Source organism: Prionailurus bengalensis, chromosome A1 (genome assembly GCF_016509475.1).
Source record: "Prionailurus bengalensis isolate Pbe53 chromosome A1, Fcat_Pben_1.1_paternal_pri, whole genome shotgun sequence".
NCBI classification, from domain to species: Eukaryota; Metazoa; Chordata; class Mammalia; order Carnivora; family Felidae; genus Prionailurus; species Prionailurus bengalensis.
Window position 1 is genome coordinate 129,874,690 of NC_057343.1, and position 22,120 is coordinate 129,896,809.

The 22,120-nt window shown below is 37.5% G+C and overlaps 1 protein-coding gene across 1 annotated transcript in view; it reads left to right on the forward strand.

Annotated features, from left to right (window-relative positions):
- ZSWIM6 (zinc finger SWIM-type containing 6) overlaps nucleotides 1-22,120 on the forward strand; it is a 198,115-nt gene that overhangs the window by 131,702 nt on the left and 44,293 nt on the right. The window contains exons 3-4 of the mRNA XM_043591029.1: nucleotides 8,066-8,214; nucleotides 11,394-11,544. Of these exons, the coding sequence (XP_043446964.1) occupies nucleotides 8,066-8,214; nucleotides 11,394-11,544 (300 nt within the window). The remainder of the gene's footprint in view (nucleotides 1-8,065; nucleotides 8,215-11,393; nucleotides 11,545-22,120) is intronic.

Sequence of the window (22,120 nt, forward strand, 5' to 3'; positions counted from 1 at the left end):
GAACTTCTGTGTCTTCATTTGGAGGAATCACATCTCTAGCCCTTGAGGAATTTGCTAGGGTAATACAGAAACAGCCAAGTTACTTTTAGCCCAGTACCCTTCATTTTTTGTCTTTTCACCTCCAAATCTTGCCTTCCCTTATACCATATAGTCATCTCTGACACTGTCTTCACTCTCATGCTTTTCAAAGGATAGCTACCAGCTGTGATCAGTTTCCTCGCTAGTCCTCTGTCCTTGACCTGACCCTAAGTCTGTCCATGTTGGCTCTATGAGCTTCTTGTGCCCTCCTCCCCAACAAATGGGGTTTTCACTTTTTCTGAGACTCTGCAGAGTGTTGATGATCTACTTAGAAGTTAGCCTATGTTTCCTTTGCTCTCCAGCTCTGTTACTGCGGATAGCAACTGAAATCTCTTCAGACCTCAGTTTTCTTATTTGTAAGACATGGACAATGAAGAGTTACCTGTTTTATAAGGTCAGGAGGGTTAAAGGAGTAAATTTGAATTACTGTTATCACTGTCATGGTGATGACTCAGTTGACATGAGTCTTCAGAGCAGTGAGAGTTGAGGAAAATATTTGTGAGCTGTTTTTTAAACAACGTCATTTAAATAATCTGAGCAAACCATTCTCGAAGCTTGCAAACATAGTAGATTTCTTTTAATAAATCTGAAGAGTTAGGTAATGTAAAGTCAAGACTTCCTGAGAACTTTGCATTTAAATATTTATATTTGTGTACCAAGTAATACATTTTTAGCTAAGTTGCAGAAAGTGACCTACCTGTTATGCACACTATGTTTACATTCTGCATTTTTAAATGAGCCTGGAGAGTGTACAAATACTGTATTGCTTTTTCACCCATATAAGACACATGCTTATTTCTGTACATGAATAAACATATTATTGAGCTTCTGAAGGAAATTAAGTGATAATAAGAGATGAGTAATAAAGTCAGATGAGAGGAAAGTAATAGAGGAAGATCTATAAACCCTGACAGGCCTTTCTATGTGAGTTCCGTGAGCTATATGGTGATTGCAGTACTACTTATTCTCTTCTTTCGCATTTAACTGAAGGGAAGGTGGCTTGCTGAGGGTGCCCAGCCTGGCATATGCCAGGGCTCCCTCTGTCATTAGCCTCCCGAGATAAAGACCATGGGCCGACCTCTAACAGCTTCTGGAGCTGACCATTGAGAATAGAAGGTGAGGAAGGATCTGGCTTTTGAAGCCATCACAATTGTAGGTTGAAAGGAAGGCATTGCCACTACTTTGAAATGAGGATTTAAGGAATAATAAAATTTGAATCTTTTTCCAAGTGTGTTTTTATTCAGTGCATGTTATTTTTCAGCAATCTTCTGATTCTTGTTTTTTCTAAATAAAGAATTTTTTTTGGAGTCTGAATCACTAAAGTTTGCTGCTTTGCCTTTTCCCTTGCGGTGCCAGTGGTTGATGTCAGGATTTTGCCTTCAGCTTGTAAGACAGGTGTACCGGTGCTTTTTTAAGTCGCAGACTTAATGTTGCCTAGCTTTAGCAGCGGGCACTGAAATTTTAGGAGGTGACATTTTTCTAGGTGCCCTAAAAGAAGCTGAATTAATCACCTCTACAGTGTAGACATCTGTTGCCTACATTCTGCCTTTATAGATTAAATTTAACAATTTTAACCAAAAAACCCTCTCTTCTGCATAAATATAAATAGTTAAGGCATTATTTAGACTACTGTATTGTTAAAGTTAGGTCACAGTTAAGGTGAAGAGGTAAAGTAAAGCTTTTCATTTCCTTTTTGTTTGAATTGTTTTCCAGCAGATTAAGCCAAGAAAAGAAAGCATTAAGTTCCCTATTAGAACCCAAAGCTGTGAATAATTCCACATACCAAACATAGCATAAGCCAGTTGTGAATGTGTCTCAGTTTCTCAGTTTAAAATTTACAGAATGGTTTGCTGCCGCTTACTGCTTAAAAGCAACTGTTTCCTTGACATGAGACAGATATTTCATTTGGTGTGTCTTAAATATGCTTCATTCAATACACTGGAGAGGTGTCTGTTTGATGCTTCTGAACCCTGAATACTTTTCAGTATGAAGACCCACAAAGTGCCAACATGTTTAACATTGTCTCCAAATATAGAATAGTTCCCCTACCCTGCTGACAAACATTCTGAGTCAGTAGTTCTGAAGTGTGGTGCCTAGGTATCTATTTTTTCCACAGGGTGCCTCAGGAATCTTGATAGACTCTTAATTTTGAGAACTGCCCGGATAAGGGGGTTTTGATCCTGAGATAAACCAAATCAGGTATCAGACAGGGAAAGCCAAGGACATGGACCAAGTGCCCCTCCATGTTCATGAATTCTCTTTTTGCTCTCTTGCTATGGTATTACATAACTAACATAAGAGGGTAAATCAAATTCACACATCTCTAGCTGGGAATAAGAGACAATTAAACTGCTTGACTTTTTTCACTAGATAATTTCACTTTCCCTGAAGGCTTGAAACTTTGAAGAATTAAGCTTTGGTAATAAAGATTAATTATACAGTTGTAAACTTATAGTGTTCGTAATTATAAATATAAATAAGGGTAAAAAAATATGATAGGTTTTAAAACCTTTTAATGGACCATTTAATTTACATACACAGATTCTGGTTCCTGCCCAACTGGGGGACTATGTAATAGCAAATGTATAAATACATGAATAATGTTTTTCTTTGCATACCTTTCTCAAAGCTAAACACTGAGAGGTTTTCTTTGTTGGTAGATAGCCACTAACAAGTAGAAATAAATTTTGCAAGTCTACATTTTATACAAGGCTTAGGCAACACTTTAATACTTGTAATCAAGACATATTAGGATTTAAATAGTTAAGCATTAAAGTTTACTAAATGAATCTGTTCTTTTAAGGAGGTTATTATTGTAGACATTTAATTTCCTGGTCTGTAATGTATAGTATTACATATTCCTAAAGTGTTGAGTTGTGTTTAGAGTAAATTTATGTTTTATTTACCAACTGGTTGTGTTTACTTGCATTCTTATTACCAAGTGAAGATGTTTTCTATGCAGTCACATGAAAAGATTTCTAATTCTTATCACCTAGTTAATTTTTTATTCCTCCATTATACAGTATTAGGTTTGAGGAAGTGGGAGGCTTGAGGGTACATAGTTTTTCCAAGCTGTGCCTGGAACTGAAGTCTTCCGAGGTCTGATCTAGGATTAGGTCTTCTCGGCTCGTGTGTAGACGTTATTAGATAGATTATTTGCAGTAAAATTTTATCTGGGCCATTTTGCCTCTGCAGTGTCTCCCACTTCCCCCACACTCTTTAAGAAATACGTTAATTCTAACACTAGCTTACCAAACCTAACCTGCTTTTCCTGCCCTCAACATGAAAACTGAAAAACCCTCAGTTTTGTTAAAAACTTGAGAAACATTATTCATATATTTATACATTTTCTTTTAGATGTCTTCCCAGCTAGTCAAGAATATCTGTGTGTAAATTAAATATCCCATTAAAGTAACATAACAAATTATCATATTTTTAAAAATACGAGTGTTTTAAAACATATTGAATTTTAAGGAAAAATTCATTGTTATAATTCAAGTCAAATAAACATGATTTCTGGAATATTCTTTGTAACATTTTTCTCTTTTAGTATGAAAAAAATAAGAGTTGAGTATATCCTGAAGTTCTTGTAGAGTGTCTGAATGTTGACCCCTTTGCCACTTTAGGCCAATAAGACTGGTTTTTTTTCCTCTAAACCACATTGAAATCTACTTAAAATATTTAGAAATTTATGTGGTATATAGAAAAGCCAAGTCTCAACATGGCTCTGACCCAAGCAGTGAAGGGTAGCATGCCTTCTACTACACCAGGATGGTCAGTCCCCATCTCAGTCCTTTAGGGACAGGATTCCTTGTAGGTCTTGGTCTTCAGTGCCCAATAGAGAACAACTGAAAAGTGAGGAGTACTGGAGGAAGTAACCACTGTGAGGATAGAAATTGACTTTCTTTAGTTCAGCTCATCAGAAGGAACAAAGAGTAGATAATCAGTAGCTTGTCAGAATTTTCCCTAAAAAGAGGTTAAAGAAGGATGTGTCAGATTGCCCAGGAGGGTTTTAGCAAGATACTGGAGAAAGCTTAAATATGAAAGTTGACATCCTATCATTGAGTTGTTGGGCAAGTCTCTTCTGGTGTATATAAAGAATCTATAGGGGCGCCTGGGTGACTCAGTCTATTAAAGACATGACTCTTGATTTTGACTCAGGTCATGATCTCATGGTTCATGGGATTGAGCCCTGTGTGAGTTTCTTTGCTGTCAGTGGAGCCTGCTTGAGATTCTCTTTCCCTCTCTGTCTCTGCCTGTTCCCTACTCACTTGGGCATGCATGCATTCTCTGTTAAAAAAATAAACTTAAAAAAGATGAATCTATAGTTGTCGTTGTGCATTTGTATTTGTGTGTGTCTCTTTCTCTCGAATCAAGGAGATGGGCTGGATTAGGGGCTCTCGGTCCCTGTGGGATACAGATGTAGCCCCATTAGTTAACTCTTCACAGCACTGTGTGTCCTTAGATCTTCCTGTGAAAGAGAGAAATGTGTTAATAAGTGCTTGTGAACATCCCAGTATCTTTCCTTAGATTTGTGTTTGATTTAGGGCTGACAATGCCTGTCTTGATGTCGTCAGGGTTCAACTTTAGCTCCAAGGTTCTGGGATGTATTCTTCAGAAGGGGAGAGAACCAGGAGACTGTGGATTTGGCACTGTGGCTCTGGACAAGTCCTAATCACTGTGAACTTGTTTCTGCTTCTGTAGAATAGGGATCATGATCTTAACTCACCTCTAGGGGACGTTGTAAGGCAAAAATGAGATAAATGTGAAAATGCTTTAGCGGTTCTTCTTTGATAGGAATCTTTCTCTTAGGGGAGGAATGTACACATGTCTTTCTCCTCCCTCCTTCTCCCCCGTTCCAGTACTTGACTGCCTGATAGAGGCAAAAACTGGTTAAGTGTCAGGAAGCAGTGGTGAGCAGGGCAGCTACCATCCTTGCTCTCTGGAGCTTAAATATCTACTACATACCAAGCCCTCCTTGGTACAACTTTCTCTGCCTTACTTCTGGAAGAACCAGTCTCTCCAGCTCTTCCTTCTAGGCCACTCATTCCTGTTGCCATCCTCACTCATTTTCTTTCCCAGTCTTTAAACATTGGCCTTCCTTGGGGCCCTATCTTAGATACTCTTCCTATCTGTAGAGTCTCCTGTAAAATATCCAGTCCCCTACTTGAAATCATTTCTCCTCTTCTTGGCTATCTCAGAGGTACTTAAAATTCACCCTATCTGAAGCAGAACTCATGACCTAATAAACACTGCCCTCCCACCCCATAACCTGGTCCTGCTCTGATCTGTGTGTCATTGAGTTGTCCATCATCCAGTTGTGTAACCCAGAAACCTTGTCTTTCCTAACTCCCTGATCTTACAAATCTTACATACCCACTTCTTTACCACTTCTTTGCTTTTATGTCTTGAATTCCTGTCAGATTCTACATTTCTGTTCTCACTCTTGTTTTTCAAGCTACCATCATCATCCTTTGTACAGACCATGAAAACATCATCCTCACTGTTCTCTTACGTATTTTTGCTTCCTAGTCCGTCCTCCACACTTGAGAGATATTTTTTAGGTACCTAAATATATTCACATAGTTCTCAAATTTTAAAAATATGAAAAGGTGCAGGGAAGAGCTTTCTTCCCTCGTGTACCTAGGTTACCCATTCTTTTTTTTTTTTTTTAATTTTTTTTTTAATGTTTGTTTATTTTTGAGACAGAGAGAGACAGAGCATGAGCAGGGAAGGGGCAGAGAGAGAGGGAGACACAGAATGTGAAGCAGGCTCCAGGCTCTGAGCTGTCAGCACAGAGCCCGACGCGGGCCTGGAGCTCACGAACTGTGAGATCGTGACCTGAGCCGAAGTCGGACGCTTAACCGACTGAGCCACCCAGGCGCCCCCTAGGTTACCCATTCTGTGCATGTGGAAGGAAATGCTAAGTTTTAGGCTTTTCCTAAAACTTCATTATTTACATAAAGTTTTTTTTTTTAATGTACACTTTTCTTCAGCTTGTTTTATTTTTTCATTCAACAGCATATCTTGGATATTTTTCCATTGTAGTACATAGAGATTCTCCACATTCATTTTTGTGGCTGAATATGTTCCATCGTAGGAATGTTGAAATTGATGCACATTAGAGCAAAACATCTTTACGATCTAGAGTATTTCATTCTTCTCCTTTGGATGACCTTGTCAGGAATTTGTCTTTATTACACTTAGGGAAGAGAAATCTAAACTCACTTGCCTGGGCTCTCAAGGTCTAGCCCTTCTTCTCTGGGTTGTCTTGTATTTGTCTTTTCCTCATCCTCTACTTTTGGATTGTATGAACATAGACTAGCTTTTATCTCATCTGTGTTCTGTGTTCCTTCCCACCTGAGACTTCTGCTTAAGCTCTTAGTCTCACATGCAGACCCATTCCTTCCTTTTCCTGTTTTCTAGTTAACCTCTAATCTACGTAAGGGAAATTTCAACTCAGTTTCCATTTCCTTAAGGTGTGCTTACCCTGGTGATCCATGGCCAAGTCAGAGCTTTCTGATACCGTCTTCTGGCATTTGGTTGCTTCCTTTGAACAGTTATTATCATTTATTATTGTGTATTTATATGTGTGATTATTAGGTTGATATTTATCTCACTTAAAATAGTATTTCTCAAATAGTGGGTTGCAACCCGTTTTGGGTTATGAAATCAGTTTTAAAAATTATGATAAGCCCTTTTCAAAAAAAGAAATAGAGAATATCAGAGCCTTTCACTTTAAAGGTCTTTTTTCCATCATGCTTTTGCTTTAGATTAATAGATGTGATCACATAAACACCTGGATATACAAATATATTGGGCATGATGTTAATTGTTAATTGTTGGTCTTAGTCAAAAATATTTTATGGTAAATTATATGACGATAGCAGTTCTATTTTTGTACACAATTTCATCCCCAAATCTAGCAGAGGACATTCAGTAAATATGTTGTCTCAATGAATAAATAAATGAATGCGCACCTTTTCGGGGAGATTCACAGACTCATCCTTCCTCTTAGGAACTAATGAACCCTGGTTCTAAGCAGATGTTAGTGTTTGTTTCCTTGGCCAATTCATTTTGCATTATTAGATTATTAGAAGAAAAGGAAAGGAATGTGAAACCAGACTTTTAATGTATTTTTTAAGGGTTGATAAGGAGATTAAACACTATTGATGAAAAGTTTTTAGATTTAAATTTTTTATATTACTTATACATCTTAGGCCTTAAATACCATTTTACTTTTTGAATAAATAATGAAACTTAATTTTTACCTGCCTAAATATCTGGATAATGTTTGAGTTTCTAAGGTAGTCTTCTTGGAGGGCTTATTACATAGCTCTTACCTTTTGTGTGTGCTTCAGCAATAAAATATTTATGCAGTTCGGCAAGGTGATACTACAACCTGGTTTAGTACAACAGCTGCACTGCCTGTTCCCATGTGGCTTGATTTCCCTTTTTAATCTTCAGTTTTTGTGCAACTAAAGAGTATGTCAGCATGTAGTTTATACAGCAGCAGATAACAGTGAAAGCTTCTTGAATTAACATAGTAAAGAGAAATACTCTGCTCAGTTTACTTGGTTTCACATTTTTCTCATGTCTTTGAAAACTTTCCTAACATGTTCTACACAGTAGAGCTTTATCAACAATCATGTATTTTACAATAAGACCTTTTTGTGACTTTTTAATTCTTTAGACGTGTAAACTCATCTGCAAAGGTTTAGTTTCTGATCTTTAAAAAGAAAATATCTCAGTTCTACAGTAATCTGCATTATAGCTTAGCACAAATCAACAAAGACCTGGAAATGAGAGAATGATTTTCATATTTATTTTCAGTCATAAATTTGTATGTATAATTGAAATTGAGATTGGCTTAAAAAGTGTGTAGGCAAAAAGTACAGAATCTTAATTCTTCTCAAATTTATTATCAGAGCCCTTTAGCACAGAGTTTTTATCTAGCATATGTGTTATTTTTTCTTTCTATTTCTAGGTGCTCCTGATCCAACAGCAGGTGCTAGTATAGATGATGAAAACTGCTGGCACTTAGATGAAGAGCAGGTTCAAGAACAGGTTAAACTGTTCCTTTCCCAGGGCGGGTACCACGGATCAGGGAAGCAGCTTAATTTGCTCTTTGCAAAGGTATGATTTTTTTTAAAAGAAATATTCTAAATATATACATATATAGAAAGTATCTATATATGATTATGTGTACACTAGAATAAAGGCTTTTTAAATTATTTTTTTGAAGAATAGAGTCTGAGTTAACCAACCAATTAGAAACTATTATGTTGTAATGCATTAATTTACTTAGGTGTCCGTAGACAAGATGTGGAGCATTTTTGTTTCTCTCAGTTCCCATTACTAAAATGGTAACAGTTTATACAATTTTGAAAAACCTTTCAGTACTCAAAAGTAAATAGCTTAATATTATTAAAAATGCTATCTTTTCACATTTTTTACTTTTTCTAGTTAATGTTCTCAAGTAGAGCATAACTTTGAATACAGTCCCTATAATGTGCTTTGTATATTTAAGGGTTTTTTTTGAGGTTCCGAAGTATCTCCTGTTCTAATCCATATTCTGTAAATTTTACATAATTATTTTTGAACAATTTATACATGCATGTGAGATATTATATATTTAGTTTAATAATGTCAGTGTATTTAAATTAGATTCAGAAGCAGGAACTTTGGAGTCATACAGACCTGGGTTTCAATCTAAATTCTAAATCTTACTGAATGTATGAACTTTGGCAAGTTATTTAAGTCCATTTCCTCATCTGTAAAATTAGTTAATGATAACACATCTCCCTCAAGTTACGAGTAAATGTAATGGTGTCTAACATGTCGTTTTAGCCTTGGTAAATGTTAATTTTCATCACCAAAATTTGATGGCCCAGGAAACATAGTTATCATCGTTATAAATTCTGTGTGAGTAGAAGCTATGTCTGTTGCTTTATACAGAACTTTTAGTACCCATAAACACAATTCTCAATACTGGGTAAAATGCTTTTTTAGTCATATTAAATCACTCTCTTTTTATAGGGGATATAGCTATTGTTCTGGCTAATGTATTCAAATTGGTTTTTAGCAGAAGAGATAACTGATTGATACTTTTGACAACTCATCAATACTGTGTTAAAAAGCTTTTCTAATATTTATAATAATTATTGTTTTTTTTAACTCTGAAGAATTAGCATATATTCTGTTACTGGTCATGTTCAGAAAATAGTGTATTCTGATTAATCAGTATCCTCTTGCCAAAGATTTATCCCATTTACTAAATATAGATCATCAATTTTCTGAGAATTAGATTACAGTAAAATACATTTAACCCTAAAACTACTTCACACGTGATTTAATCATCATTTGGTAATTAATAGGTAGTCAAACTCATGTAGTAGATCAGAGTCTGCCTTCTGAAAATTAATTACCATTAGACTATAGGTGTACTTGAGTGTTGCGTAATAGTTGTGGTTTAGATGCTTAAGAGTAAAGCGTTTATTTTCATTGCTGTTGCTGAGTAATAAGTTAGAAGTTTATCAGGAAAAGAAACATTAAATCAAATCCATGATGTAGTGGTAATATTAAAGGTTTGGCATATTTTGATTCACAGGAAGTATTTCATAGATTCTCATGTTAATGAATAGTACACTTTGGCCTAGTGGAAGCAAAGTGAAAGAGGTATTAGACAGGCCTACAGCTGCTATTTTTATCCCTGTAGATGATGTATACATTATATATGCTGTATGAAGTAACATCATCTAATTTTGGAAATGGAATAACTTTTTTATTTTTTAATTTTTTGGCATAACTTTTAGAGTTAACACAGATCTGGGCTCTGATCCCAGCGATTCCTCTTGTCCTTTGGGGAAGTTACCTCATTTCTCTGAAGCATGGTTTTATAATTCATAAAATGGGATTATAATCTGGCCTACTTTATATAGTTATTGTGAAGAATACCTGGTAGGTACAAATGTAAAAACTCTTTAGCATGATGTCCAGTAAATGGCAACTCCCTTTCTTCCTCGCAGTCTTCATCTGTTCATGACTGTTTAGTGCTTCCATATGGGAAATAACTTTTTAAGATTATTGAAATAATCCTGGAAGCACAACATTTGTGATTTAGGGTGAAAGTGCTTTTGAGTTCTTTGCAAGGCTCAAATGTAAAGCCTGTGATGGGGTTCCATTACTTGTCAGGGTACAAGCCTGACACAGGATCTGTGGATCTTTAGGTTTAGGCTGCTTAATTGAATATCTGCCATTTCCTCCTTCATTTGCCTTTCACACAGAACCTTGAATAAAAGGACCCCCTCTCTTTTTCTGCTGCTTATGACCTTGTTCAAGTAATGTCCTGTAGGGAGAACTGGTGGTGTTCAGCTCAGATTCTTATTTGTTGAACACATAGCAGTAAACACTTTTGGGATTGATAGGTTTCTTTAGGGTTTTCTGGAAAGAGACTTAGTCTTGTGTCCCCTCTCCCCCCCTTTTTAAAAATTTTATTTGGAGAATTTGGCATAAGAGTAGTGGACAGAGCTTTAAGTTCCAGCTTTGACAGGCGGAGTTAGCTTACCAGGTCACAGGTTATGGTTCTGCTTCCTGGATCTCTCATTTAGAGCAAGAAAATTGTTTAACCTGTGATGCAGTCCATTTCCTTTGACTATTGCAAAAAGAGTCCCATCTGAGTGAATATAAAAGTATAATGTTGCTCTTCTTGTCAGAAAACTTCGGTGTGAGAATTTACCTCAAAATTCTGATTTACCTCAAAAACTGAAGGACTTCGCAACTCTGGAAATATACTACAAAAGATTGCAGTGTACAGTTTAAATTGGTGAATTGTATGGTATGTGAATTATGTCTCAATAATGCAGTTTTTTAAGAACAGAAAGACAGATGTTATTATTATAAACATTACTCAGTCGATTTAGATCTCTAAAGAGTTATCAGTAGACTGCTTTTGGCTTGTCTATTCTGGTGGTAAGTACAATCAGTTGGAAGAGTCAGGAAGGTGCCAAATTATTTGTCTTGTTTAATTTGGTATGTTTCTGTAGGCTGGCAAAAATTTCTTCTTTGTAATTGGGAAGGTAACCAAATTTCCTCATGTGCATTATGAAACATGTTTTAAAAAAATTAACAGTTAATTCTCTGATTAAATTGCCATTTAGGATAGAGACCAGTTTTTAACAAACTTTTGTTTGCTTAAGAGGACTGGTGTCAAAAATTACCTGCTCTGGACCCCAGAGAAAGAAATAAAGTGGTCTGTTTGTGTATTGCTGCGTATTTTTGAACACTTTTCTAAAGGTCTGATTTTTCCCCATTAGGTGCGGGAGATGTTGAAGATGAGGGACTCTAATGGGGCCCGCATGTTGACGTTGATAACAGAGCAATTCATGGCTGACCCTCGTCTGTCACTTTGGAGGCAACAAGGCACTGCGATGACTGACAAATATAGGCAGCTCTGGGATGAGCTGGGTAAATACAAGTTTCCTGATGGATTGCCATTGAGTTGTGTATGGGTAAAGATCATGGTGGAGTGTTTAAAAAAGCATAGTCAGAGTGTTGCTGAAGAGAGAGCTGCTCGTATGTGAACTAACTGCCATTATATCCTGGTTAGAAGAAGGAGGACTTGGGCTGACATTTGCAGGAAATAATCTTGGGAAGGTTTGGGGGAAATTGTGTGATTTTGAAAGCGAGCATAGGAATCTGCTTTAATATTTGAAAAAAGAAGCCATGTTGTTTTAAAACAGTTATTTTGTTTAGTAGAGCTAGTTACTTATTTCTAGAATAATATTGTAATCAATTCGTCTAAAATTTGGGTTTTTCCCTCCTTTGCCTACATTAAAAGTATCAAAAGTGGTTTGAACATTTTTTTTTTGGCTGCTACAGACTTAGACGAACTTTTGATTGTCAGAATGGAAAAGATACAGCAAACTACAATTTTTATTGCTTCCCAGATCTCTGATAAAAATGATTGAAAAAAATGACAAATCCGTTAGTCTTATTCACCGGGAAATTTGGGGAGATGAATATTTTTACCCAGTGCCCATTGCTAGGGAATTAATGCATTTGTGGTCTTTCTATTAAGAAATCTGCATGGGGAAAATGGAACTTTTGACAAATATCTCAATGCCTGTATTTTATGTTTTGGATATGATAACTAGAAGATCCTAGTTTCATTGAAATTGAATAGAATAACTCTTCATACCTTCACCTTTTTTCTCTCTTGGTTAATAATAGACCACATCCTGTTGATTGATCCCATGTTAAGTCTAGACCAAGGGAAGCTGTTGTTTTTGTATGTGCCCCATGATTGTAATAATTGGAAGGGACCTTTGAAGTGAACTGTTTTATGGGTAAGGAAACTGAATTCTGGGGAAGTTCAGGAGACTTCTAGAAAATGGCATTGACTGACTTACGGATATGCAGCAAGTTGGTAAAGAATTGGACGTTAGAGTTTCCTCTTTCCCGTTAATAGAATGTATGTTCAGAAACTTGGTATGGATGACAGCTCTTTTTTTTTTTTTTTTTGACAGATATATCTGCTACTTGCCACCTGTTAGGTATTTGTTGACCTTTTTCCCTGGTATTTTTATTAACTACCTTGTAATAACTTAATCTTGGTACATTCCTTGGGTCACCTGAAGTAATGGTTAGTGATCTCTAACCCAATCAAAATTTAAATCAGTCTGTAACTATAGTAGATTGTTTCAATATATTAGAAGAGTGTTTGGGAGCATGGTCTGGTGATTGGAGAACACAAGTGTAATGCGTGGTTTAAACGTATTTTTATACAATACTGAGTGTTACACTTTTCCAGGTAAACCTTTTTCAATTTTATAATCAGTATATGTATACTGATTATAAAATTATTTTATAATCAATATATCAGTAAATGTTGAATTGATTAGTTGGTTTATGACATTCAAAAGGACTAGCATTACAAAAAAAACTATAATGAAGGGAATCATTTAAAGAAAAAAATTTTGGATTAATACTAAATGAATAGAATTTTAAGAACTTAGATGCTTGGAGGAAATTAGAATTACAAATAACTAATTAGGAGAAGGCAAACTAATTTTTTTGGTTACAAAAAAAAGTGATATAGTTAAATAAAACTTACAGTGTTCATATTTAATCCATTAGTCACATCTCACTTTTCCAAGTTGTTTTGGAAATTATGTGCCTCAGCCTTCAATAAGAATTATAAATTCTCATTAGGTGGAAGTTCCCACCAGCTGATTCTAGTTATACCCTATGATGAACTGCTTTCTGATTATGGACCAGGCTTTATATTATTCAAGTTCTTTGATTTCAGTCTAAGATGAAGAATACATTTTCTTGCCCTGTATTTCCTTTTTTCACAAATCCCACCCCGCCCACCAATCATTACTAGACTGTTGTAAATTCTCTTGTGTACTCTGATGGCAAGCAGAGATCACTAGCCATTTTAACCGCATCTATGTTCTGTGAAGAATCCCATGTAGAAGTAACAATAGCTACCATATCTTAATATTCATTCACCAAAAAATTAACTAAAAGTTGCTTCTGGACTACAAAACGAAAGGATTTTGCTTCTTAATAAAATGGGAGAATTTGACTTTGTGCCCCTGCACAGGGCTCACATTGCTTCAAGGCTCTGCTTTGGAATTAAATGCTGAGCACTGCCAGATGCCAGACATTGAGAAGAGGCTGAGTTTTGTCGGCAAATGGGATCTGCAAGTTAATTGGTGTTTTCTGCAGGCTTCTGGCTGTGAAATGAAATTGGAAGCCCTTTAGCCACATGGATAATACAGGACCTGAATACAAATGTCACATGTCACCATCAGGACCCACTGTGAGACAATAGTGTTCCCACTCCAACACTGCACCATTACAGATCATTTAAATATGGGGATTACATTTAAACTAAAAGCCCCATTTGCCTTTTACTGCAATTTAAATGTCCTCTTAGCAAAAGCTAAGTGACAAATTAAATGAAAAAAGTGCCCACATTTTTAAAGCTGTAATGCAAAACAACCTTTTATTGCTTCTCATGTGCCACGAATGAATCATTATACTTGTCAACCCTAAACCAAGCCATAATTGGAGCAGCTACTGTTATCAAAGTGGGGCCGCTCTGTGACAGCTTAATAAAGCTGAAACTGTTAAATTAAATCTCAGATGCTTAACTCCTTAGCACTGGTGAATTCGATGGGTCCATTTCTGGCAATAGCCAATACACCAGGAAAAAAAAAAAAAAGATTCCTGGCATGAAAGCCTTAATCTGATGAAAGTGTACAAGTAAGAGTATCTTAGCCAAGTAACTCTGCTTCTTGGCAGAGGTATTTGGAGGCATCAGATTGTCAGCCTGATTACAAAATTTAATTTTTTTGGTAAGATCAGATATTCCCCTCCCCAATATTTACAGCTTACTGAGTATATGTGATTTATTAAAATTTAACTCTTGATGTTTGAAAATTAGTTTAAAACATAATATATATTTGTATAACTTTGTCTCTCTTTCAAATAAGTATATACAAACTTTTTTGAAGTAGCAACAGGCCTGATTCCTTTCCCCCTCGGGAACAGAGGGATTAATTATGCTCAGTTCTTCTTTTCTAAATTAAGTGCCTATGATATTCATTTAGTCTGAGTTAATTTTTGTGACTTATTCCCTGATATTCATAATGTAGTATGAAATAAATACAGATGCATACTATTAAGATCCTGTTCAGTGCATCCCATTTGCAGATACATTATTCTTATATATGAATCTTTTTCAATATTAGTTTTACTTTTTCTATGTGATAGTCATTTTCTAAACCATACGGCAGTCATCTCAGAGTGCGTGTGGTATCATGATCAGCAAGAGAAAATGTATACGTTAAAATCTTAAAGGGGGTGCCTGGGTGGCTCAGTAGGTTGAGTGTCTGACTCTTGATTTCAGCTTGGGTCATGATCTCGTGGTTCATGAGTTTGAGCCCCACATTGGGCTCTGTGCTGGCAGCACTGAGTCTGCTTGGAATTCTTTCTCTCCTTCTCTCTCTCTGCCCCTCCCCTGCTCAAACGTGCGTGTGCATGCATGCTCTCTCTCTCAAATTTCAAAAAATAAAATAAAATCTTAAGATAGAAAGCCCATTGCAGTGATAGAAGGTGCATATTTGGTAGATCTGTAGAATACACACCTGTTTAGTTGCATTCTTTATTCTATAAAATGCAGATTTTCTAGAAAGCAGATCATAGAAATAATCCTTAGATTTCAAAGAACAACCCAGTGTCGATTGGTGGTGAGCACACCTACTGTTAGCCCTAATGGCTTTCTGTTCAGCACACTTAATTACCATGGGGGTCTTTAGGGATGAGGGGGTATATTGTAATCTCTTATCTATGTTGATGGGTCTCTTTCCTTAAATGTCTTCTAGACTGTAATTTTACTTTGCTTCATAAAACTATAGGTTGTAGCTGCCAGTCTATTAAAATCTAATTAAAAATGAATGTCATTAGAGGAAACAGTTAAATAAGATTTAATTACAGCTTTATAATAGGGAAAGATTCTTAAATTTTCATTTTTCAAGTTTTACATATGTGTTTTTTTCCTAAAATTTTAAACACTTTCTCTGTGAGCTGAGTCATACGTTTTGCTTTCTAGCATCTCAACTTTGTTTTTTAGGGAGAGGCTGGGCTACCATTGCAAGACCCTTGCTACTCTGAGCTTTGCTCACATTCACAAGATACAAGGAGTTATCTTACAGAATTCTTTTCCAAGGTTTTGATATGGGGGTGTCACACTGGCTCAGTTGATGGAGCATGCAACTCTTGATCTCGGGGTTGAGTTCAAGCCCCACATTGGGTGTACAGATAACTTAAAAATAAAACCTAAAAAAAAAGTTTTGAAATGAATACCTAAGTCTTTGTGAGTAGAAATAGTCATAGTTAGAAGTTTCTATTTTGAAATCCGCTGTAAGGTTAGTTTGACCAGCGGCTAAGCAGCAGCTCTCGTGTTCCTTGTTAGGGTACCGGATAGATTGAGTCGGTGTACAGATTCAGGGTGCATGGAGTCACAATAAATCTTTGTTCAGCAATAGAGAACTTAGCCTATCGTTCATCCATTGAGACCAAATCTGTTGCAAATACTGAAAATTTCCTGCTCCGCAGACTCAGAACACTTGTCTCATGTACTACCTCAGATACCAGTAGTCATCTCTGTGGGCTTCTTCCACACCCACCCACCCACATTATTCCTGAATCGTATGCTTAAGTCACACATTTAAAATGATGCTGTAAGTAACTTCGAAGGGCTTTTGTGCGCAGTCAGAAATAAGATTCCAAAGACTCTGCTTTGGAGGTCATTGTGGAGAAATACCTGGGAAATGCCACCTAACGTCTCTAAAAGTAGTAGACTTAGTAATTTCATCCACTGTTTTGAGCCACTACTTGGTTTATATGCTAAATTCAAATCCAGGCTTTCCCAAGTTTGAAGCTGATGGTGGTTAGTGAATGTCTGAGGAGTTACTCCTTTTCAGAGAGAACTTGGAAGCATTCCAGTGTGGTTTGCCATATAAGTAGTGTTCTCTTTGCTAGTGCCATGGAGAAAACAGCAATTCCCAGAGCCCCCTTGCAGCAAAAAGTTGTCAGGTGCAAAAGTTGGATACTTCTCTGTAGCTGTAAGTGTACAATGTAAGCCTAATGGACTACACATTAGGGATTGTTTCTCACCTGCCAGTTTGTCTTCCCTGGCCATAAGGAGAAGACACCTTTACCACTGAAACCACTTCAGTGTCTTCTCATTAACCCTTCATTCCAGAAGTCTTATTGTGGTTTCTTTATCAGTATGGTATTAAGCACTTGCAATGTTCAGAGGCATAGATGTATTAAGTGTTTGATTTTACTATTGGTGATGGTCCTGGTAGTATGGGGGGGAAATAGAGGGATAGAACCTTCAGGAGACAGAAATTAGACTAGGCATGAGTGAACTGAGGGGTACTTTGATAGAGTAATTTATTCACATATTAGTACAAATACTTGTAGAGATTGAATTTAACATGGTTTTACAAGGTGTTCATGGAGGCGAATTGTTAGGAAGAAGTAGTGACATTGAATAACATGAACAAAGACAGGTATGAACTCAATGGGAGAGGGTTATAAAGGGTTCAAATTCATTGTCAGCAGTGTTGTCTTCAAGATTTTCAGTCCAATTTTATTGTCATTTGTTTTTACTCCAAAGGGAGGTGAGAAGGGAGAGAGAGTAGACCTAGGATCTAAGTTTTTCCTATGCTTTATTTCCCATTTTAGTCCAGCTACTAAAGATGACATAGATGTCAGCACTTATTTATCAGGCACTATGCTGAGCACATAACGCATGCATTATTTTTTTATTCTTGAAACAATCCAGTGAGATTTAGGTATAATTATTTGCCTTAATTTTATAGCTGAGAAAACTGGCACTTTGGGAGACTAGATAACTTGCTTGAGGTCACAGTGGCAGAGCCGGAATTTGATCCCAGGCCAGTGGCTTCAGAGACTTAACCGCCAAACTACATACCATCCTCACTTGTTTTATTTTGCCTCTCTGCTAAGTGGTCTCTGCTCCGAGCAGAGCAGGGGCAAGGTGAAGCTCACCTAGATGGCAGTAAACCCTGTAAAAGCTGCACAGCTGGTCTGCCCACTCGTGGTCCTGCAGGTCTAATTATAGTTGTCAGAGCTTACCTATTCTAGTTGCTCATCTTTGTTTCTAGCAACTCTCTAACTTCAGCATCTGAAAAAAGATACAGTGTAGAAGAGCCACATACATGCTATTGATTAAGAACTGTTATAATAAACTTATGCTTATCACAAAATACAGAGAGAGTACATAGGGGATATGGGATACAGTCGAATTTTCATTTCATTTTCCAGGCTCCTTTGCTAAGGAGCCAGTGAGACCTTTAGGTCATGGTCTTTGTCCTGGCCTGTATCAAGCCCTAATGATAACACAGTTGTCAATACTTGTTTATGTCATGTGGTCTGTAGCTCTGCAGATCCCTCCTGCACTTGGGCTAGGCTGTCCTGCTCTGGAGTGGGGTTACACTTCCTGTTTCATTCTGTGGTTTTCCCCTTATTATTCATAGCTCCCTCTAAATACAGAGGCTTTGTCTGTTGTGTTGTTCAGGAGGCTTTGCTTCTGTCTGGCCATGTTCTCAGAATACTGATGCTGCTGCTGAGTCCTCACTACCTGTGCGTGGTGTATTTCTCTGTTGTGTGGTCCTCTTGCTTTTTGTCTCTTAAAACTGAGACTTCTGGATTCTGCTCTGCTCTGGGAATGGGAAGAAGGGGGGTTGTTCTCTGCTCCTTGAAGTAGGCAGAGTTAACTTTTAGTTTGGGTCAGAACTTAACCAAAAGAGAGAATGCGTATTTTTTTAAACATTTTTTTATGTTTATTTATTTTGAGAGAGGTGGTTGGGAGGCGGAGAGAGAGGGAGACCGAGGATCCAAAGCAGGCTCTGCACTGACAGCACAGAGCCTGACGCGGGGCTCGAGCTCCCGAACCGTGAGATCATGACCTGTGCTGAAGTCAGATGCTTAGCCCACTAAGCCGCCCAGGTACCCTGTGAATGCATATTCTTTACTTCCTGTACAGTGCCATCAACCGTCTTTCCCTTGAGTGCAGCTGCTAGGGTTTAATTATCCATTCATTACTCACTTATGGGAAAGAGTAGAAATAAAGAGAACAACTTTTAAACAAATATTAATAGAAAATGGTAGATTCTCAAGATTAAAAGAGATCTTTACAGATTGTTTGATCCTATTATCTAACCAATTGGAGATTCCTAATGATAATCATCCTCTAAGTTATTTAGGTGTACAAATAGATGATCTGTAACAACACTTGGGGATCACCCCCTTGTGTATTTTTATGAAACTTTATTCTAAATATAGACCACAGAGATTTTATTAGGAGTTAAGATGCCTTATGACTTATGATAGTACATGTTCGTGTCCTATATTGTATATGTAGTGTGTTGGTAGCATTATTTGTACGAAGAATAGGTTCTAGTTAGTTTCTTTTATGTAATATTTATGAATCCATTGGTAGTAGATATTTTTTCTCATATTAGTGGCTACTAAGAGTGTCAGAGTATTAGTATAAAGTGTCTTTTTCTTCCTCACAACAATTTTAGAAAAGTTTTATTCTCTTTCTGTTTCCTAAGAGTTAGTATTGCACTTGCCCTCAAGAAACTGCCACCAAAGGGAAATGTGGCTGGGGGAGAGGTGGTCTCCTTGCTCAACTGTGGATCTCTGGGGAGCACCATCACAATAGGGTGGGGGGGAAGTGAGAGAGTGGGAAGGAAGGAAGGAAGGAAGATGGGTTGGGGAAATTTTCCTCTCATCACTTTTTACCCTGAAGTGGCAGCGTACAAAAATTAATGAGGTCTGAGAAGCCTCATCTAAGCCCTCTGAGATTCTCAGGAGCTTCACGGGGATCAGAGATGCCGGGAGCCAGACTAGAAGAAGTAGAAGCCACGGGAGGAGTGAGAGAGCCACTTAGGTTGTTCTCTGTGGGGTGCCGTGTGGAGCAAGGTGCTTTACAAATGTTTGTGCAGTTGATTAAAGCTTAGGTGGGTCAATGAGGGGGCAGGAGAACCCAAGGAAATGATGAATGTGTGTCTGTTAGACAGGGGGTGTTCACCTGTGCCTCACAGAGGCCCTGAGGCAGGATTGGGAGGACGTGAGTGTGGATGGGGGGAGGCAAGTCCTCTCCGTCCCAACAGATGACTTTCACCACTTGACACATAGGCTTTCTGTTAAGATTTCTCTAGAACAAAGGGTTCCGAGATTAAAAATGCATGCTTGATTCTTACTGTCTTCAATAGGCTTTTAAATAGCTGCTCTTCTTAGAGGTGTACCAAAGAATGACTTTTATTTATATAAATAATTTTCTTTTTTGAGGAGAAGGCAAGCTGGTAAATGATGTATAGCAGGTGAGTTTTTGTGAGGCTGCTGTAAGCTTATCTAACAATTGCATAATCTTGTTTCAGTGTTTAAAAATTTCAAATTGGAATAAGAATAATATTCTGTCTAGTAAAATACAGGTGCCCTCTGACATTAAACTGCTTGGATGAATTAGTAACTGGTTCTAGGTTATTTTCTCAGGCTCTGATCTAGAGACAAATAACCAGGAGTAGTGATAGTAATTGTCCAAAATGGGGCTAACTCACCCAGCTCTCTGTGTCTCCTGTTGCAAAGATAACCTTTGAAATAGAAATTCTACTCTTTGAATTTGGGCTGTGTCAGCTCTATTTTCTTGACCCTAGGTTGTGCTTCCCAGCCCCTTTCAATTTGGGGTATCTTAGTAAGTTTCAAAATTGCTTTGGGCATTCCTGGAGGAGAGCATGACCACTCATCAATTAGGTATCAGACTTAAGTTATCAGCAACCTTGAAATGGCTTAGATTGGAAGCCACAGTCCCTCTTTATGGATGGGCATAAGCTGAGGGAGTTGGATGGGAGGACTGTATACAGGGCACTTGGATCCAATATAAGCTTGGAATTTGGAGAGAATCCTGTTAGGAACAGTGGCTTCAAAATGTTGCCAAGACCACAAAAGTGGGACACCCCCGGTCTCCAACACATTTAAAGGTGATAGTATATCCGGTAACCTATTCACCATACATACTGATCATACACATAGGATGCTCTTTGCCAAATGTTAGGGTCCTGTGTACAACAGCTAGTCTGAGAGATTTTTGTTTGTTTTGAAACCATTTAAACTACTCACGGTCCTTAATAATCTTGTCAGTTGCTGTCTTTTGGGGGCATTTAAACTAATTCCGGAGCCATCCTTTTTCATCTTTATTAGTGTTCATGTGATAATCTCACCCCCCTTTCCCCTTCTTGTCCACTAATTAGAATACTGAAAATGACACATTTTTTTAAAGTTGTTTTCCTGCACAGGTGAAAAAAATATGCCTGGCATATAGTTGGTGCTTAGTAAAGTATCTATCAATAAAATAGTGAAGAAATAATTGAAGTGTAATGCTAAAACACTTATTTGGAAGCTTTACAAAGTTGAGTATTTTTGATGTACTGAGAATAGTGATTGAAAGGCCTTAATCTTCACTGCGTCTTCAGTTTTCTTCCCCTCCTGGCTTATCTTGCCGTCTTCGCCCATGTACAGGTGGATATTCATGGGTGCCTGTTTATGCCTGAATGTATGCAGATGCACGCGTGCGCACACACTCAATGCACACTGAAATACAAACAGTATAGAGTACAGAAGGGCAGTGATTCCCCCTTGCCATCAGTGCTGCAGGTAATCTATTGCATTAATCAGCCAGCCAGTGGGAAATGCATGGGGAGTGATTATACTATCATACACAATACAATCAGCATGAAGCACTTGTCAAGACCAATACATCAAAGTTTAATTCAGTAATAGAATGAATTAGAGCAAAATGAAACATTCTGTTCTCCAAGAACTCAGCACTCATCACAGGTTCTTTCTCAACTCGGTAGAAAAGTCAGTGCATTAAGAAACTGTTTTTATGGGGGCGCCTGGGTGGCGCAGTCGGTTGAGCGTCCGACTTCAGCCAGGTCACGATCTTGCGGTCCGTGAGTTCGAGCCCCGCGTCAGGCTCTGGGCTGATGGCTCGGAGCCTGGAGCCTGTTTCCAATTCTGTGTCTCCCTCTCTCTCTGCCCCTCCCCCGTTCATGCTCTGTCTCTCTCTGTCCCAAAAATAAAAATAAAAACGTTGAAAAAAAAATTAAAAAAAAAAAAGAAACTGTTTTTATGAATGAAATTGAAGTTCTCTTATGTCCAAATACTGCAATCCCTTTTACAAGTCTAGTGCTAAACTATATTCGTCAGTATTCCATAATCATAGCCATTGGTAAATTTGATTATTTTTTGTGAGGGATCCTGATGATCTTTTATCCTAATTGTTCTCCATGGTTAAGTGAAAGGCAGTTCTTGTCCTATTGGCTCAGGGAAGCACTTATCTATAGATATGGCTGGTGGACAGTAGAGTGCCTTACCAGAAAGCAGATAAATTAACAATGACTTGGTGTTTACAGTGCTTTATGATAGGTACTGT